The 20,338-nt window shown below is 35.4% G+C and overlaps 1 protein-coding gene across 9 annotated transcripts in view; it reads right to left on the minus strand.

The window, feature by feature from the left end:
- BIRC6 (baculoviral IAP repeat containing 6) overlaps positions 1-20,338 on the minus strand; it is a 223,543-nt gene that overhangs the window by 59,406 nt on the left and 143,799 nt on the right. For all 9 annotated transcript variants that reach the window (XR_006215936.1, XM_042982203.1, XM_042982202.1 and 6 more), the window contains 9 exons: positions 19,932-20,061; positions 14,704-14,835; positions 13,864-14,031; positions 12,663-12,836; positions 11,365-11,561; positions 9,566-9,866; positions 5,747-5,964; positions 1,455-1,619; positions 390-558 (listed from right to left, as the gene is read on the minus strand). Coding sequence is in view for 8 of the 9 variants with exons in the window: in XM_042982203.1 (XP_042838137.1) it covers positions 390-558; positions 1,455-1,619; positions 5,747-5,964; positions 9,566-9,866; positions 11,365-11,561; positions 12,663-12,836; positions 13,864-14,031; positions 14,704-14,835; positions 19,932-20,061 (1,654 nt within the window). In the remaining variant the exon portion in view is untranslated. The remainder of the gene's footprint in view (positions 1-389; positions 559-1,454; positions 1,620-5,746; positions 5,965-9,565; positions 9,867-11,364; positions 11,562-12,662; positions 12,837-13,863; positions 14,032-14,703; positions 14,836-19,931; positions 20,062-20,338) is intronic.

Here is a 20,338-nt window from a genome sequence, read left to right on the forward strand (position 1 = left end):
GAGAAAAACATTAAAATTATTAAAATGCATAGAAGTTCAACCATATTTATATATAATATATAATATTTAGCTCAGAATATTATCAAGAAGCTACTAGCCTTTGCCCATTATTTTCAGTTATACATTATTTGTAAAAAAGTACATTCACAGGTTAAAACAAAGAGACAATGAAAACTTTGATTTTGTGTTTCAGGACAGATGACAACACAGATAACCCAATTAGAATCCCCAAAAAACAACTAAGTGTTTCCACAATAATTTTTAAGAAATAAATCCGTTAATCTCATGCCTACAGATACTGGGGAAGGATAATACCAAATACTCCAATGGAACCTCATTATTTTAATAGATAATAAAGTAAACAAAGGACTAATGACAATGTGACTTACCCGAATCATTTCGTAGATAAGATGACATAGCTGGGATGAGACAAGACTGACTGAGAAGCTCCAGAAGTACAGAAGGAAGGGCGTTACTGTTCTGTACTCTACTCTCATGAGATGACTGAGCTTCCCCATTTACTGCTCCACTCACGGGATTTATGTAACTTGCAAGAACCTAAAAATAAAAATTAGAGGGTTTAAATTGGATTTTAGCTTCACATACTTTAAGAGCCCGCATTTTGTTAGATATTCAGTCTAAGTACCAAGAGTTTATATTTTCAAGTCAGTCAACGTCTTTGTTTCAAAAACAAGACTTGTTTCCCTCAGATTTTTCAAAAGAGAAGGGTGTGTTCTGCACAATGTTACACTGTATATAGCTAGACATACAGAAAAAAATCCACCTAACAAGACAAACTTAAAAAAATTAGCAACAATTCTTGTATTATTTATATTACTGAATAGATTCACTGTACAGTTTGACAGTGATCTTAGAATTTCGTACTAGAATGAGCCTGTCATTCTAGAATTATAGAAAATAATGCTCAAAAACTTGGCCCATTTTAGTCAATTAGTTGATGCAGGGACTAAAGCTATTATTTAAGCACCTGCCCTTCCCATTGGTGCTGTGGGACTTTCCATACTAGTGCAACTTGCCTGATTCTAGAAGAGTCCTAAAACAATGTGAGGAACGAATAAAAGAATAAATAAATAAATAAACAAACATTTAACTATATATATTTAAAAAAGAGAGTCCAGATACGGCATTTTAGAAGAGAAGACGACTGGAAGAAGGTAGAAATGGTATATTTTCCAGTTATTGGATAATTTCGTCCTTGTCACTTTCCTCTCAGTGAAAAAGCTAATTGAGATGGAAGAAATTTAGAGTTACAAGGAGGGAAGAATAAATAATCTTTGTCCAGGGGTATTTAAATGTACTAAGAGCAAGGAGCATAATATATTTTATAACAGTAGCTGAGGATGAGTTGGATAGTCATCAATACTTAAAAATCAACACAAATATAAAAAAAAATTTAACTATTATCACCGACAATATCAACTTTGTAAATATACCTGCAGAAGACAGGTAACATGTTCCTCTTCCAGCCTCTGTTTAGTTAAGGCTTGTTCCACATCCCATCCAGAAGCCGTAGAACCTGTTCCAAAGCCAGTCCCTTTTGCCCAATACAGCTGTTGTTCTTCTGTTGATGTAGGGTTATGAGAGCTCGATACCTGTGGCTTGTAACAAAAAATGAAAATTTCTTACTATTTGATTTTATTTATCCTCACAAATATTTATAAGTATCAACATAAATAATTTAGCTGCTATAAGAGAACAGCTGAAATCTCCTCAAAAAAGTAAACAAAGGATTAATTATGTGACCCAGCACTTTCATTCCTAGGTATATAACCAAAGAAATAAAAACTGACACTCAAACAAATACAGGTCCATGAGTTTTCATAGCAAGACTATTCATGATAGCCAAAAAGCCAAAACAGCACAAATGCCCACCATGAATGCATAAACAACTGTGATATATACATACATTAAAATTATTCAGCCATAAGAAGTAATGAAGTACTGATATATGCTACTTTGTAAATGAACGTCAAAAACATGCTATGTCAAAGATGACAGACACAAAAGGTAACATACTGTACACTTTTATTCATATGAAATACCCAGAGTAGGTAAATACAGAGAGATGGAACACATGGCAGCTGCCAGGGGTTAAGGGAAGGGGGAACATGCTTATACTTAAGAATACATAAATACAGGGGCACCTGCGTGATTCAGTCAGTTAAGCGTCCGACTTTGGCTCAGGTCACAATCTCATGGTTTGTGAGTTTGAGCCCCGCATCGGGCTCTGTGCTGACAGCTCAGAGCCTGGAATCTGCTTTGGATTCTGTGTCTCCTTCCCTCTCTGACCCTCCCCTGCTTGTGCATTAATATTTAATAAATATTAAAAAAATCTTTTAAACAAAAACATATAAAAAATTTAAAATATCAGTAAAAGAGGGGGTAAAGACTTATAGTCAATGACACAAAATTAGATAGAGAAAACAGTGAAAGGAATAGGTACATGAGCCAGCTCCCTTAGGATGAATCTAGTTAAAGCATATCTTTAATTCTTTAACTGTGTCATATGTCTTTAATCGCAGTAAGATTCCTCATACTTCTAGAAGGAACAATTTTCAATTTCTTTCTTACTGAGAATGTGATGTGTAGAAAAAATCTTTTGGGAATAGGGGACATACTAAAAAAGTGAATGGTAGAGAGAGAAAAAATGACTTAGAACCACTGGTTTTATTAACATAACCCCAAACTCTGTAAAGGTCAATTCTTCATTATTATTTTTGTGCAATGTAAAATTAATTATATAACAAGAATCCTCTTTTTAAAGAATTTTCATTAAATATAATACACGATATACCCTCAAAACATTTGCAAGTATTGGTTTCAAGGGTAATTTAAAAATAATACCAATGCTTTACATTTCTTTTAATGAGGATATTCTAAAGAAGAATATTATATACAATGATACTTTCCAAAAACAGATCTGTAAAATAGTTTTATGGATCTATGACTGCAAATGTCATCTTTCATGTTTTATAAGATGAACTTAAAATAAATCACAATTTCATCACCATATAAAAGTACCTGTAGAATTAATATTATTGATAAACATTTATTTTTTAAAATTTGTAATATAAATAATAACATATGCATGAAAAAAAAAAAAAGTCAAGCTTAATGAACTCCAAAAACTTATTTAACCAGGCAGGCCAAGAATTACATCACTGCACATAAGAAATTGCCCCTATTCTATCTCCTATTTGTGAAACCTTCAATTTCTCCACAAAGTTAATTAAAATCCCAATTTTTATACTCAATGCTTCCTTACCCTTCTTTATAATTTTACCACCTAAGCATGAAACTGTAGTCACTAAAGTTTCATTTTGTCTAATTTATGAACATTCTATAAATGGAATGATGCCGTATAAATTCCACTTTGTGTGGCACTTCAGTTGCGCTTGTGAAATTCATCACTGCTGTTACGTGTAGTTGGCTGCAGCTGTTTACTTTCATCACCTAATAGTATCCCATTATATAGTAGACTACAATTTGCTTATCTTTTACTGTCTCCACATTATTGTATCCATTCCAGTCATTTGTACTTTTCTGATAAAGAAACAGATCACCTTTCTCCATTTATTGGACATTTAGATACCCCCTCTTATGAAGTGCTCATTCTAGTCTTTCCTCTATTTTCCCATGAGGTTTTCTGCCTTTTCCTTTTGTAATTCTTGAAGCTCTCCCAAATATTCTGAATACAATTTCTTTATCAGATACACCCAAATATACTCTCCCATTCTATGACTTCTGTTTTCACTATCTTAATAGTGTTTCTGATGAAAAATAGTTCTTAATTTTAACATAATTGCCTTTTTCCAACGTTTTTCCCCTTATGGATTAGTGCTTTTTAAAAATTGTTTTTAAGAAATCTTAAAAAAAAATTTTTTTTTTTTAACATTTATTTATTTTTGAGAGACAGAGAGAGGCAGAGTATGAGCAAGGGAGGGGCAGAGAGAGAGGGAGACACAGAATTCGAAGCAGGCTGCGAGATGTCAGCACAGAGCCGGATGCCGGGCCTGAACTCACAAACCGCAAGATCATGACCTGAGCCAAAGTCGGATGCTCAACCGACTGAGCCACCCAGGCACCCCAGAAATCTTTGTGTACTCTAAGATCATAAAGGTATGAGCATATTTTTTCCATAAAAGGGTACTATTATATTTTGTATGTGTTACATACATTTATATCTATCATCCAGTTATAATTAATTTTTGCATATAGAGTTCATTAGGGTTTAAAATTTCATTTTTGTTCCACAAGAATATTTAACTGACCCCACCATCATTTATTGATAAGATCGTATTTACCCCATCATGTTGTGCAGTTACTATTTTCACTTCAGGTAATCCTACATACAGGGATTTAAGTCTATTGTTTGCTGGGCTTCCATCTATCCTTGTACTAATACCACAGACTAATAACAAATTTTGATACATGATAGCATAAGCCTAATAAATACGTTCTTCTTTGAAACTGCCTTGGCTATTTTTGAGCCTCTGCCTTTCCCCAAAAAATGTTAGAATTGGCTTGTCAGATTCCTCCAAATTAAATCTGGAATGCCATCAAACACAAAGATCAATTTGATAAGAAATAATACTGGGGCACAGTCAGTTATGCATCCGACTCTGGATCTCACTCAGGTCATGATCTCACAGTTCATGAGTTCTAACCCCGCATCGGGCTCTGCACTGGTGGCATAGAGCCTGCTTGGGATTCTGTCTCTCCTTCTCTCTGTCCCTCCCCTGCTTGCACTCTCTCTCAAAAAAAAAAAAAAAAAAAAAAAAAAGTATCATTGAACTGTTATATTTTTTGTGCCCATGGAAATAAACAGGGGCACAGACCTCATTTTATTAAAGTCTAGTGTTTCTTTTAAAAAGTTCACGTATTTGGGGCCCCTGGGCGGCTCACTAGGTTGAGCATCCGACTTCAGGTCACGATCTCACCGTCCGTGGGTTCGAGCCCCGCGTCAGGCTCTATACTGACAGCTCAGAGCCTGGAGCCTGTTTCAGATTCTGTGTCTCCCTCTCTCTGACCCTCCCCCATTCATGCTCTGTCTTTCTCTGTCTCAAAAATAAATAAACGTTAAAAAAAAAAAAAATTTAAAAAGTTCATGTATGAGTGTAAATGTCTTGCACATATTTTTTCAGATTCATTCACAGATACTTTCTCTTTTTGATGCTATTCTAAAAAATAGATTGAAAAAGCGTATCATATGCTTCTTGCTGGTATACAAAAGTAACTTATTTTTAAATACTGAACCTGGATACTGTATCCTAATTAAATTTACTTATAGCATTAATTATTTTAGAATTTTCTAAAAACATAATCAAATCATCTTGAAATAATCAGGTGGTTTTCTTTCTTCTTTCTTTCTTTTTCTCTTGTTTTACTCTTTAGCTAGAGGCACCAATTCAATAGTATGATTCTAAAGTTTGAGAAAGAAAAGGAAAAGAGATCACAGTATAAATTCAGCATATGCTGGTAAACGGGAAAGCTTCCTTAAGCTTTAAAATCTTTGTTTTTTAAGCAGATAGGTTAACCTATGGTTCCTCAAAGCACCCAATAAAGAAGAAAACACTTAGTTCATAGTTTCTTTTTCAAATATTGTTTAGGAACCAAAAAAGATGTACATGAGTCTCTGAAATATTATTTCAGAAAAAACCCTATTCTGTACTCGATGAATTTAACTTAACTTTCTCACAATCGAGGTAAATAAAACTCAACCTACCTCTGCTTGATTGAGACTAGAGTTTGGAACTCGCGGGGCATGGTGGCTCAGGGCAGAGAGGCAGACCAGGATGAGGTGTACTGCTCCAATTTCCAATGCCATCCGCCTCAGAAGCACACCATCATCAGTGGTCAAGGGTGTGGTGCTAAACAAGCTACGAAGGACATGGAAAGGAAGAGTTGGAAGCACATTGGCTGATGGAGATTGCAGAATATGACCTATATTAAAAAAAGAGAACTCGAAATTAAAAATATTTAAGAACACAATAAGGAACAATATTCAGGGTCACAAATTAATAGTGACAATGTAACAGAAAATTATGTCATTAAATTTATTAAAAAGCAATCCAAAGACCACAGAGTATCTTAAAATTTAGTGTCTAGAAAAACTCTTGAAGACATCATGAATGTAAACAAATAAAAGCTGAAATATATTCATAGAATAATTAATCATTATTGACTATGTCAAGACTATTATAAGTCAGAACTAAAACCTAACAACTAAAATAGAAGCATTAGAAGTTCCTTACAACAGTATAAAAGTAACCCGATTGCCCTGGGAGTAGTTTTAACCATGAATAGATAATGAAAGAGCAAAACTATTTTATTTGGTGTGTACATAATATAGTTTTCTACTATGTCTAGCTAGAATGTTAAATGCAAAAAAAAAAAAAAAGAAAACAAAAACCACATATGAATGGTGGAAGAGAACCACTTCAGAAATGGGTATCAAAATTATACTTTTTAAAAAGTATGTATGTATGTTCACAAAAAAACAAGTCTGAAATGGCGTAAAGGTAATTTTCTGCTTAGGGTTACACCTACCATGTTGTAATGGACTACCCAAATACAATGGTTCTTACCTCCCTATCTACTTAAATTAAAAAATCAGATCAAATAGAGGCACCTGGGTGACTCAGTCACTTAAGCATCTGACTTCAGCTCAGGTCAGGATCTCACGGTGTTGTGAGTTTGAGCCCCCCCATCAAGCTTGGTCCTGTCAGCATAGAGCCCACTTCGGATCCTCTGTCCCCCTCTCTGCCCCTCCCCTACTCGTCCGTAGGTGCGCATGTATGCGTGCCCTCTCTCTCAAAGAAATAAACATTAAAAAAAAATCAGTTCAAATAATTAAAAATTCCTGATCTACTGAAATAGGTATATACAATTTATATATGAAACTAAACAGGTAGGACTATACAGTATGTAGCAGCTGTAATTTGTTATTACAAAAATATTTAAAACAATATCACCATTTTCAAAGATTTATTTATTCATTCATTCATTCATTCATTCATTCATTCATTTATTTAGACAGAATGGGGGGAGACGGAGAGAGAAGATCCCAAGCAGGATCTGCACTGTCAGCACAGAGCCTGACACAGAGCTCGAACCCATAGGCTGTGAGATCATGACCTGAGCCAAAATCAAGAGTCAGACACTTCACTAACTGAGCCACCCAGATGCCCCAATAATATCACCATTTTTGAAGAATTCCATCAAATATGAAAATACATAGAGAAGTAGGTGCTTTATTTGGTAAAGTATGTACTTTTAATATTCAATAGTTTGAAATTCATACGTTTTTATTAAATATACTTTGTGGTGAGGATTTAATATTCTAAGTGGTATGTAACAGAATTCACCTCCAATCAAAACCATATGATTTTATTTTATTTTTTAAAATTTTTTCAATATATGAAATTGTCAAATTGGTTTCTATACAACACCCAGTGCTCATCCCAAAAGGTGCCCTCCTCAATACCCATCATCCACCCTCCCCACCCTCCCACCTCCCATCAACCCTCAGTTTGTTCTCAGTTTTTAAGAGTCTCTTATGCTTTGGCTCTCTCCCACTCTAACCTCTTTTTTTTTCCTTCCCCTCCCCCATGGGTTTCTGTTAAGTTTCTCAGGATCCACATAAGAGTGAAACCATATGGTATCTGTCTTTCTCTGTATGGCTTATTTCACTTAGCATCACACTCTCCAGTTCCATCCACGTTGCTACAAAGGGCCATATTTCATTCTTTCTCAATGCCACGTAGTACTCCATTGTGTATATAAACCACAATTTCTTTATCCACTCATCAGTTGATGGACATTTAGGCTCTTTCCATAATTGGGCTACTGTTGAGAGTGCTGTTATAAACATTGGGGTACAAGTGCCCCTATGCATCAGTACTCCTGTATCCCTTGGGTAAATTCCTAGCATATTGCTGGGTCATAGGGTAGGTCTATTTTTAATTTTCTGAGGAACCTCCACACTGTTTTCCAGAGTGGCTGCACCAGTTTGCATTCCCACCAACAGTGCAAGAGGGTTCCCGTTTCTCCACACCCTCTCCAGCATCTATAGTCTCCTGATTTGTTCATTTTGGCCACTCTGCAAAACCATATGATTTTAAAATAAAGAACAATTAGGGGCGCCTGGGTGGCTCAGTCGGTTAAGCAGCTGACTTCGCCTCAGATCATGATCTCACAGTTCACGAGTTCCAGCCATGCTCCGGCTCTGTGCTGACAGCTCAGAGCCTGGAGCCTGCTTCAGATTCCTCTCTCCCTCTCTGCCCGTCCCCTACTTGCACTCTGTCTCTCTCTCAAAAACAATACATCAAAAAAAAGTTTTTAAATAAAGAACAATTATTAATTTCCAAATGGAATGGTCATTAACTGAAGAATCACAGGTAAACCAATAGAAAATCTACTTGCTAGGCTATCCTACATTATGACTTTCCTTTAATGTTTCCTTATATTAAATAAAACTGTCGGCCCAATGGAAACAATCACCATAGCTTTCTATTATTATTTTGTAATATTATATTACAAGATAATTGTCATGTAATGTTATTTTCCACATTCTTTTCACTTTAGTCTAAATATTGCTTCCAGATTCACTTTCTTAAAAAAGATCATCATATCATAACTTGGTTCATATATTTTAATAAATCTTCATTACTATTTAGAATAAAATCTGAAGTTTAAAAAAAATTTTTTTTAATGTTTATTTGAGACAGAGAGAGAGAGAGAGAGAGAGAGAGAGAGAGAGAGAGAGAGAGAGAGAGAGAAACTGTGAGTGGGCAAGGGGCAGACAGAGAGGGAGGTACAAAATCCAAAGCAGGCTCCCAGCTCTGAGCTGTCAGAACAGAGCCTGATGCAGGGCTTGAATCCATTAACTCCAAGATCATGATCTGAGCTGAAGTAGGACGCTTAACCAACTGAGCCACCCAGGCGCCCTAAAACCTGAAGTTCTTACTAAGACTTTCCATGATCTGTTATCAATAATAATAGCTTTTAAAATGAGCACTCAGTGTTGTTTCTTATGTAAATTTTCATCAGCCAACTTATCCTCTCTCATATGATCTGGGCACACAAACACTGCTCAAATCATCTTTCTAGCTCATTTCAGCCTAAATAGATGCTATCCTTCAACACCCTACTAAAAACTAACATACCACTTTTTCACATAGCTGGGTAGTAAGGAAACAGTCTCATAACTGTGAGCCTTCACAAGACTGTGCTTGCAAGGCATTTGTAACTTAAGTCTACACTTACATATACTGCTTGTTGCTATTACTGGAAAACAGGAGAACATTAGCTACGTGAGGGCAGGGTCTAAATATCTGCTTCATCTTTAAATGCCTCCAATGATGCCCAGCAGTTTGTAAACAGTGAATACGTTTTGAATGAATAAAGAAATGAAAATAAAGATTCTTTAGGACTTACTATGTGTGTCATTAGAATGAAACTACCGACAATAAATCTAGTAGCAGGCACTGATCTGAGTAACTTTTATGCACTCTAGAATTCATTAATAATTCTAAACACTTACTTCCTTCTCCATCATCTGTCACTCCCAATACCAGTCGAAGAAGGCACTGGGCATGTTTTCTCTCTTTCAGTAGCACTTCAGCATAGCCCGGAAGACGAAGAAATAATCCAAAAGCGGCCAAAGAATGGGCAGGTATGGGAGACATGGTCTGTACTGCTGACTTGATAGGTGGAGGTTCAGCTGCAATGGTTTCTGGTGCTTCATAAACTAATTCCCCTGATTGTTCAATGGTCACCCATTCGAACTGATCGCTATCTTTTGGCTTTTCCTGAGTGGTAGAAGTTACAACTGGAGCACTTACCTAAAGAAAAAGAAATTTTTTGTCTGGCCATATGTGTGTTTCAACATCAGGTTCAAATTAAAGACCTGACTTTAAATGATCTCTATAAAATACAGAAATATAGGAATAAAAGGATCAATAATGGGGCCTCTTTTTACAAAGTTTCCAGAAATCAGGAATTAAACGATGTCATGAGTATGGTGGGATCTGCAAAATATCTTTACTTTAAAGTTAGATACATATATACATACATTTGTTTATAAATAAAGTTACCATTTTATCTTTTGTAATTAGTCAAAAGAGTATGTAGACAGAGTCTTTGAGGCTATATAAATATCTTGTTTCTTTCTCACCAAACTTCGAACAATCAGCATTTTTAAATTCTTGCCTGAAATAATAATTACTACAGTGGTTGCTAAATGGTAGCTTTCTATCATTCCTTCTACATTTATTAGTCAGCCAGAACTGTGAGTAAAAACGTTCCCATCTTCTCCACCTATTTACTCATTCATTTGTTAATCTACCTGAGAATGGAACTAGGGTCTTTGCAGATGCAATCAAATTAAGATGACATCATACTGGATCAGAGTGGACCCTAAATCAATGGCAAGTGTCCTTATGAGGAGAGGGAGACACAGAGACACCAGATAGACACAAGAAAGATGGCCAAGTGAAAATGTAGGCAGAAATTGGAGTAATGCAGCCACAAGCCAACAAATCCCAAGGGCCAGCAAGCAGGAGAGCCTAAGAAGAGACAAGGATGGTTCTTCCCCAGAGCCTGCACAGGGACCATGGGTCTGGAGACAACTTAGTTTCAGACTTACAGCTTCTTACAACGTCAAAGAATAAGTTTCTGTTGTTTTAGGCCATCCAGCTGATGGTACTTTGTTACAGCAGCTCCAGGAAACTAATATATATTCTTAGGACATGAAATTAGAGAATAATTCCCCTACTTCATTCAGTAAATATCCAGTGCTTTGTATTTACAACTTTCTATGTGCCACACTCCCCCTTATTAACAGAGGAGCACCGAAAGCACATCAATAAGCTCATCAGTAACAGCAACATTAATTAACAGTAAAGAGGTTAAAGCAGTTATGTTTTTAAAACTGCCTGAAATGGAAATGGTACCTAAAACAGGAAAAAAGTTAAGCAGTATCTGGGTAGCAGTATACACTACTGCCTTACTCTCCCATTTCCAGTAACATCTATAATTAATATCAAGCCTCAAGAAGCACAGAAATAAAAATATTACAGCACGATGACCATAAAATCAAGGAAAATGCTGCAGTGTAATGAGTCTGGCAAATGTACTTGGTCTTCAGCATTTCTTCGGTACCAACAAATTCTCACAAAGCTCTCTGTACAGACTGACCTGTGAAAGATTTATAGGATGCTCGAAGACTGTAAGGGAAAGGGTACCCCCCAAAAGTTAACACAAGTAAGTATTTTTAAAAAGCAAAAAAAGAACAAAGGGCTTTGCCATGGAATTATATATTCAGTTAGGAATTTATCTTACTTGTTGAATTACTTCTGGATATAGCATCGGTAGTCGTTCTGCAATAAGAGCCAGTCCACCCATTCCTGCAAAAACTTGTAATGGTGACTGGATGGGACAGGTTTCAAGTAAAGATTCATCCAATACTCCATCCATACATTCATCACTTGGAGTGAGAGCCTCATCTTCTGGACAGCTACCAAGTAAGTCTCCATGATCTAGAAAGTAAATTACAAATAACAGGTAAAAAAAGGTCTGTTTTTATAATAATTTTTCATGTACAAGGATATTATTGTCACCTCTCTACTCAACAAAACAGCATCAGTATGTTACTCAGAAAGAGCTTTAAGGCTGGATACTATAATAATCTTTAAATGACTTCTGACGCTGCCTCTTAACAGTCCTGCTACTCAAAGCAGGATCACTGGAAAGTGAACATTGGCATCATCTAGTAAAAGCTTTTGAAATATAGACTTTCAGGTCCCACCCTGGACCTACTGAGTAAGAATATGCATTTTAACAATGTTCTGTAGGTAACTTATAATCAATCATACTGAAGTTTGAGAAGTACTGTCCTTTAGGGCATATTATAAGCATATTCTATGTAAAAATAAGTCAGTTTGCAGAGATTCAAAGCAAATACTAATATATGTACATCATGTTCTAAAGTATCCCATTAAGAAAAACTGAATACTAACAGACTTCCCACAATGAAAACTAAAAGTTATACCATATTGGTTAACTCTGAATCACTCACAAAGGAAAACCAAAAGATTAGTATGTTTACAAATGATCAGACTGTATAAATACTAAAAACCCAACTACATAAAAACAAATAATCTTGCTGAAAACTAAGCAAAGGCAATATTCTAAGATTTACTAAAGAATGCAAAATGCTAGAGGCACCTGGGTGACTCAGTAGGTCATGATCTCATGGTTCGTGGGTTCAAGCTCCGTGTTGTTAGGGCAGAGCCTGCTTGGGATTCTTTCTTTCCCTCTCTGCCCACTCCCCACCCCACTGGTGCTCACTCGCTCTCCAAATAAATAAACTCCAAAAAAATGCTTAAAAAAAAAAAAAAAGAATGCAAGAGGCAAATAATAAATCAAAGCATATGTGCTCATAAAGTGATGCTGTAAGAAAAATTAAGATTAATTTTCAGTGAAAACAATAGCAATTTATTATGTTTACAAATCAAGTCAGTCATAAAGAACAAGACCTCATTAACTTGACAGAATAAAAACAAAGGTAAATGAAGTCATGAGCTAGAGAAATCCCTACTTCTCAGATCACAGACTGTAAGGGATCATCATATACATACCTTTTTCAGGATGTAACCTTTTAAAAGAATCTGTTTTTGACAGACTTGGGTCTGTGATAACTCTAGATCCCAATTTAACAGTCAGATCTATTGAGCGGTAACCTTGAGGAAGTTTTCGGTCATACAGGAGAGTTAAAAGTTGGGCAAGCGTCATTTCAGCTGGCAATGGCTGGCCTAAAAATGACATAACTAAGTTAAACCTGGAATCCAAGAGGGAAATATTTACTTGGTTTGATTAAGTCAATTAGTTACTTTTTTACTGAACTATATGTACAGCATTCTGACACCAGTTTAAAAACAATTTGAAATTAGCACATGGAAAGTTTACAGAAATCTATTTCTGACACATATGTCAGAAATTCTGACACAGAACAATAATGTCTGTAGAAAGTGTTAGTCACAAACCAAATCCCACCAAGATCTCATGAGATACAGCAAGATACAAAGAAACAAACATTCCTAGCCATCAGGGGTTGGCAAAATCTTCTTCCTGAAGGACCAGATGATAAATATTTTCATCTACGAAGACCATACAGTCTCTGCTGCAACCACTACCGCTACCACTGTGGCATGAAAACAGCTATGGGCAACGCACAAATAAATGGGCACAGCTGTTATTTCCATAAAACTTTTTTATATCCAGTCTACTGGCCATAGTTTGTTGATCTCTGCAATAAATCAGTAACATAAAGGTAAGAAGGAAAAGATGGCTAAGAAGGAATAGTTGGCAATTGGATTTTAAGAATAAAGCACAAAAACGGAGACAAATTGGGTATCACCTTGACCAAGAGGAAGTATACTGGTCAAAGATTATGTTTTAGCTAGAGAGAAAATACTGCTTAACTCTCAGTGGTACATGAATGACTTCTACTACCATAACGAGTTCTTCAAAATCTGCCTCACACTCCTTCCTACATAACTTTTTATGACCTCTTTAAAACGTTAGTTTTACTGATATTATAGCACACTGACAGCAAAATTTAAGACGACAGTAAAGTATAAATATGCAACATTATAATGTTAAAAAGAGCATGTAAAAGGTTACCTCTTCTTTTCTTCTCATTTTTCTTAGAGGGAGCTGTATGGACAAAGTCTCACTAACTCATGTACCTCATCAAGAGCACTTGATTAAACAGGAGTCTGAGTATGGTGATTACATGTCTTTATAATTTTTTGTATTTTTCAATATTGTGAACATTACCTGCCAAGAGTTTGTGGAACAGGTGAAACACTGGGACAGTAATTATTTTGTTGGCAGCCTCTGCTCCTGAAGAAGCACTTCCTATTTTATCAGGAATTGTCCTCCCTCTCCTGGATGGTGGACGTGGTGGTGTAGCTGACACAGCCCGTTTGGATTGGGATTTCAGCCCTAAAAGAATCAGGAAGATTCTATATCAGTCAGCACACAATGAAATAAAAGAGTATTTCTACAATATTTTTAAATAGCATCACATTCCTAACTAATGCCAAAAGGGAGAAACGTTTCTTCTGATTTTATATCTGATCTTCCAATTCTATTTGCCCTTCATGACATGCCATGAATTTTAGCTTCATGTTCGTAACTATTCTCCAAGAAAGTAAAAAATAACGCTAAATTCTATTGTTCTATTTCTCTGAGATAGAAATAAAATCCATTATCTCCTATTTGAAGAGTAAAGTAATACAGACTAAGCTTTATCTTTTGAACTAAAATCACTTCATTTATGTTAAAAAATATATCCTCCAAAATTACCAGTTGTCTTGGTCATTTTGTCTTCCTCAATTACCTGATAGTACGAGTACAATTCACTTGTGTACTGTCAAGCTTAAATGGAGTATCTATAGGATTCACACATGTTCAGTATCTGATGAAACACAGTAAGCTTTGGACATAAAGTAATAGATTTCAGGTGTAATGTTTTTACATCCAGTATTATGACATCATTTTAAGTCAGCTTTTTGCATTAACACCTTTTAATACATGAAGTTCCTAGAGTATATATTATTATATTTTATATAAAATCCAAACAAAAATCAAGATTATAAAAAACAGAAAGCATACCTGAAGCAACAACAACACTGTAATTGTCCTGAAATCCATTTTCTGCCTTAACTTTTTCTTTCTCCTCATGGTTTTTCTTTTCTTTGTCATCTTTCTGTTCACTAATTAGTTTAGCAGTGATACTTGGTGTATCTGTAAGAAAATATTACCTAAAATACACTGCTTTTCAAAATCATTAAGAAGGAAGCTAACCATTTTAGACAAGGATTAAACAAGATTTTATCATTAATATGAAGGCAATGTGAATTGATTTAGGAAAAACTGATGAGGTAAAGCCTGATATTCAATCCTTGCTGATACCAATGAAAGGGAATCACCACTGTTCATAAGCCAGGACACTTAAATTATTATCTCTAGAAAATATTACATTACAATAGTATTACCTCTTGAGGCAATGAAAAACCATTACCATTACATTTCTTTTATTGTAGGCACAGTTCAGTGTATTTGCAACAAACATGTAATTTGGTCCTCACAACATGCATATTAAGAAAGAATATTATTTTCAAAATAAGGAAACAGCCTGTAGCAAGGCTATGATACAACTTGTAAATGACAAATACACAATTCGAGCTGAGGGCTCATCCTAAAGCATTACGGTAGATTTCTTATTCTACAAATGGGAGTAGAAAGGAACAAGTTTCAATAATGAAGATTTGTTTTGCTGTTTTTAGTTAGGAAGCTTAGCGACTTTAAGAACGAATATTAAGCACTTTATTAAACTCTCAATATTTTGTTTCATTACTCTGGAATATGGCATGCTATTAAACATCAAGAAATGAATAACTAAAATGATCTGATTTGGCCATTAAGAAATCCAAAAACCTGGATGAACTTAGGAGTGACTTTCACCAGTGTGGAGATGTTATACAGATTCCCTTTGCACTTTTCTAACTCACACAATTGTGATCTAATGCTTTTTTAATGTTAAAAAGGTGAAACAATTAAAATGATAAAATAGTACGTTTTCATTATCTCCTACGTTGTGCTTTCTTTGAACGTCTGAAAAATACCCCTGTGATGTCAATTTCTGAAGTTCCTTCCTAACCACAGTCTGCCTTTAGAGTTTCCGTTTCTTGTGTGAAATTTGAAAATTCTGTAAATACCATAAAATACATCATGCAACAATACATTTACTTTATTACAAAGGCAAAAACAGAAAGCCTAAATAAAATACTTTAAAAAATCACAAAATTAATTCAACACATAATCAGGAAAACCAGTAAAGATCATTAGGTGATAAGAACTTACATACTATCATACCAATAAATGTCAAATACTAAAAGGTATCAGTAAAAAACATTCTTCTCAATAGTCTGTTTAAAATTGTTCTAGGGGCAGGGCACCTGGGTGGCTCAGTTGGTTGAGCATCCGACTTCGGCTCAGGTCATGATCTCACAGTCCATGAGTTCGAGCCCCGCGTCGGGCTCTGTGCTGACAGCTCGGAGCCTGAGGCCTGCTTCAGATTTTGTGTCTCCCTCTCTCTCTGCCCCTCCCCTGCTCATGCTTTGTCTCTCTGTCTCAAAAGTAAATAAAACATTTAAAAAAATATGTTAAAATTGTTCTAGGGGCACCTGGGTGGCTCAGTTGGTTAATGGTCCAACTCTTGATTTCAGCTCAGGTCACAATCTCATGGTTTGAGAGATAGAGCCCCATGTCAGGCTCTGTACTGAGAGCATGGAGCTTGCTTGGGATTCTCTCTCTGCTTCTCCCCCACTTGTGCACATGCGCCCTCTGTCTCAATAAATAAATAAACATGAAAAAAAATTTTAAATGGGGCCAGCGCCTGGGTGGTTCAGTCAGTTAAGTGTCTGACTTCCGCTCAGGTCATAATCTCGTGGCTTGTGAGTTCAAGCCACACGTTGGGTTCTGTGCTGACAGGTCAGAGCCTGGAACCTACTTTAGATTCTGTGTCTCCCTCTCTTTGCCCCACCCTTGCTCACACTCTGTCTCTGTTAGTCTCTCTCTCTCTCAAAAATAAACATTTAAAAACAATTTTTTTAACTAAAAAAAAAAATTGTTCTAGTTTGGATTACCACTTCTAATCAAGATGAAATAACAAAACCAGATTTACTCTACTACGTGAAATAACTAAAAACTAGGAAAATACATTAAACAGTTTTCACACAATGGCCATCAGGAAGGCCACAGAGTGATGCCTAGGTGAGTGGAAACTAAAGAGGTGAGCTCTAGGACTGCTCCAGCTCATTGCTAGAGTTTCCCAGGCCATAGATCAGCACAACTCAGAAGTCATCCAAGGTAAGGATATGGACTGGGAGTCCGGGAAGACAAAGATGGCTGGCTGCAGTTTTTAAGTCACATTGCTAGGGAGGAGAGATCTGCAGAGAGAAAGAGCTCCAGAGATCTACAGTCTCCTTTGGGTCTTTAGCGCATACAGATGAGTATTATATATGAGGAAACCACCAAAAGCCAAGTTAAGTACTTCTCAAAAGGGGACCAACCCCAGAGTCTAAAATAAGGGCTGTAATATTTAGTGTTCTCAATGCCTAGTGAATTCCTAACATTTCTCAGATGGGTATTACCTCAGTAGTGAGGCCCAAGTAGCCTTAGACTTTCATTTTCAAATGTGGTACCCTACTTCTATTTCAATATAGTACCTTTTCAAAATTAAATTCATTAAAAACTTAGTTCCTTAGTCTCACCAAACACATTTCATGTGCTCAACAGCTACCGTACTAGACAGTACAAGTTTATTAAAAATGTCCATCATCACAAATAAGTTCTGCCTTAGTTTAAAAGGTGCTCTGTTCCTAACTAATAACATTTAAAAGCTAGATCTAAAAGAAGCAATCCATTTCCAAGTAATATAACTTTGTCCCAGAACAAAATAAAAAATATTTATTAAACTACAAAAATATCCAGCACCCAAAAGGTAAAAAAGTAGAAGTCCAATAAAATTTTCCAGGCAAATAAAGAAGCAATAGTATACAATCTATAATGAGGAACAAATAATCAACATAAACATGTTTAAAGGAAAGCTTATACACTTTAAAAAAGGACAAGGAGATATTAAAAAAGAACAAATTAGTAGGCACTACAGAGGAACAGAATTGAAGACAGAGCAATATAAATTATCCAAAAATTTTAAACAGAGGGGGGAAAAAGAGGCAGGGGGTCAGGGTGGGGGGAATGAGCAGAGCTTCAGTGAGCTATGGAAGAACTTCAAGAGGCCTAATAAATGTGTAACCTGAATTACTCTACGTGAAGAGAGAAGCAGAGACAGAAAATATGAGAAAATATTTGTAAAAAAATGTCCAAATATGATGGAATCTATACACCCAGATTCAAGAAAGTCAACAAACCCACATCATAAGCAGCAAGAAACCACAAGGCATATAACAATCAAATTGCTTAAAAGCAATGACAGAAATTTGTAAAAGCAAAGATACTGACACATAACTATATTATTTGAAAGCAATGTAGTCAAAAGCTATGGGAAGTGGGTAAAATTATTAATTTTGGATTACTTGTTTTTATACATATTGATAAAATATATATGCACATGTAAATATATCATACCAAGTATGGCTAAAGATCATAAATACACTTTAAAGGACCAAAGCATTGCTAAATACAGGTTAAATTAGCACTTGCAAATTTTCCATGTTTGCTCAGGATGACTCTTTGTCTGACTTTTTACTAGGAGTAGTATTCTTAGAAAGTAATCAATTTATTTTTTAGATTTGTAGGTAATAAAGGTCATTACTTTTAATGACCTAATAAGACATTTTAGAAAACAGTATTCCTTTATAGTGAAGAAAAAGAAAAATATTAAATTTCCAGTTATTTTGTAATATAATGTCTATACTTTCCCATGATCGATAGGAAATAGCAATAACTGAACTTCAGTACTCTTGCCCACTTATCCTTCTTTCATTTAAATTAATTATTCATTTTTTTCTTCGTCACACACAAGGAACAATTTCAAGGCTATGATAGAAAAAAAGTCTATAAAATCAAATTTTTGAAAAAGTTTAGCTGTAACAAGATATGGCAGACATTTTCAAATAAGAACAAATGTTATTTATACAATTATAATAGTATTTGAACATTTTATTGTTTAACTTATAAAAAGGAAAGAATTATATAGTATTATGTACATACTTGTGTGGCTGCAGTGACTAAAACCAAGAAAGAATCTTTTCTACCTTATTTTCTCATAGCGATCACATCCATTCACATGGTTTAACTTACCATCTATGGATGGTAACAACTCCCAAATCTCTTCAACCCAGTTTTTTTCTAAACTTAGAAATTACAAAATAAGCTTTGTATTTCCCACTGATACATGGACATCAGCTTTTTTCTGAGATACTCCTAAGTTCCCAGCTATAGTACTTAGGTACTCCCTTCTAATGCATACAGATAGAAACATACTTACATTTATATTAGAATGCAAACATTATTTAATTTCATTTACGTTTTAAACAGCATAAGTAAGACCCTAATATTGAGGGGCAGGGTACAGGTCTTGCTTACTCTTACAGCCTGAGGACTTACACATAGAAGGTGCTCAATCAATTCACTCACTGATTTCATTCTCAGGATTTCTGAGAGGCAATCGAACTATCTACAGGCAATCAAACTATCTACAGTTGATCTGCATTCTGTCATCAAAACTGCTTATATTTTAATATAATACAAACCCGTGTTTTAATAACCTGTATACTGTTTAAGGCCATCATCTTAGAATACAGGCAGGAAGCCTAGGGGATAATTTCTCTCTGCTTTCTTCACTATTATAAATAATAAGGTCACTAATCAAGTCTACCTACTTCATTTTCATCTCCTGACCATTCATTTCTTCCTGAGATCTAGTAAATATTTATTATTTAGAATCCTGTTATCCAACCTAATAGCCTGCAAATCACCTATTATAAAAAAGCCCTACGGTTTATTGTGAAAAAATTCCATCAATGGCTTCCCAAGGCTTGTCAACATTTCCAACTGTCCATTCTGTCAATTCTCCACACAACACACACCACAGCAAAAGAACTATGGGTGCTAGAAGGCAGCGCACATACACTTTGTCTCCTTTATCAGCTTCTTTCTCATGCTTGAAAATGTAAAGACATACTGACCTTTCTATTCATGAAATGGTTGCTGAGTGAGTAGATGCAGTAAAATAAAGTTACAAAACATAATAAAAATTTTATATAATGTAACATAAAGTTAAAGAAAAATTTTAATACTTAAATCTGACTTGCCTGACACTCTGTCAAGAACTTCTGATAACGTTGTTGAGACCGGCAAATGAAGTGTACGGAACTTATGGCCTGCTCCGTACATTGGATGTTGGATGACATGGCTTGTAGCATTAATTCTACCTTTATACAGCTGAAAATTCAAAAGAAATCAAGAAGTGATTTTTTGGAAACATGTATCCTTACAAAACAATTTCAAAAGTTTTTCTAAAAGAATAAAAAGTGTAGATACACACAAAATATAAAGAGTATATTTTATATATTTTTGAAAGTATGGTACATTTGAAGGGTGCCTGGGTAGCTCAGTCAGTTAAGCAACCACCTTTGGCTCAGGTCATGATCTTGTGGTTCATAGGTTTGAGCCCCACATCGGGCTCTGTGCTGACAGCTTGAAGCTTGGAGCCTGCGTT

The sequence above is a fragment of the Panthera tigris genome, chromosome A3 (genome assembly GCF_018350195.1).
Source record: "Panthera tigris isolate Pti1 chromosome A3, P.tigris_Pti1_mat1.1, whole genome shotgun sequence".
Classification (NCBI taxonomy): Eukaryota; Metazoa; Chordata; class Mammalia; order Carnivora; family Felidae; genus Panthera; species Panthera tigris.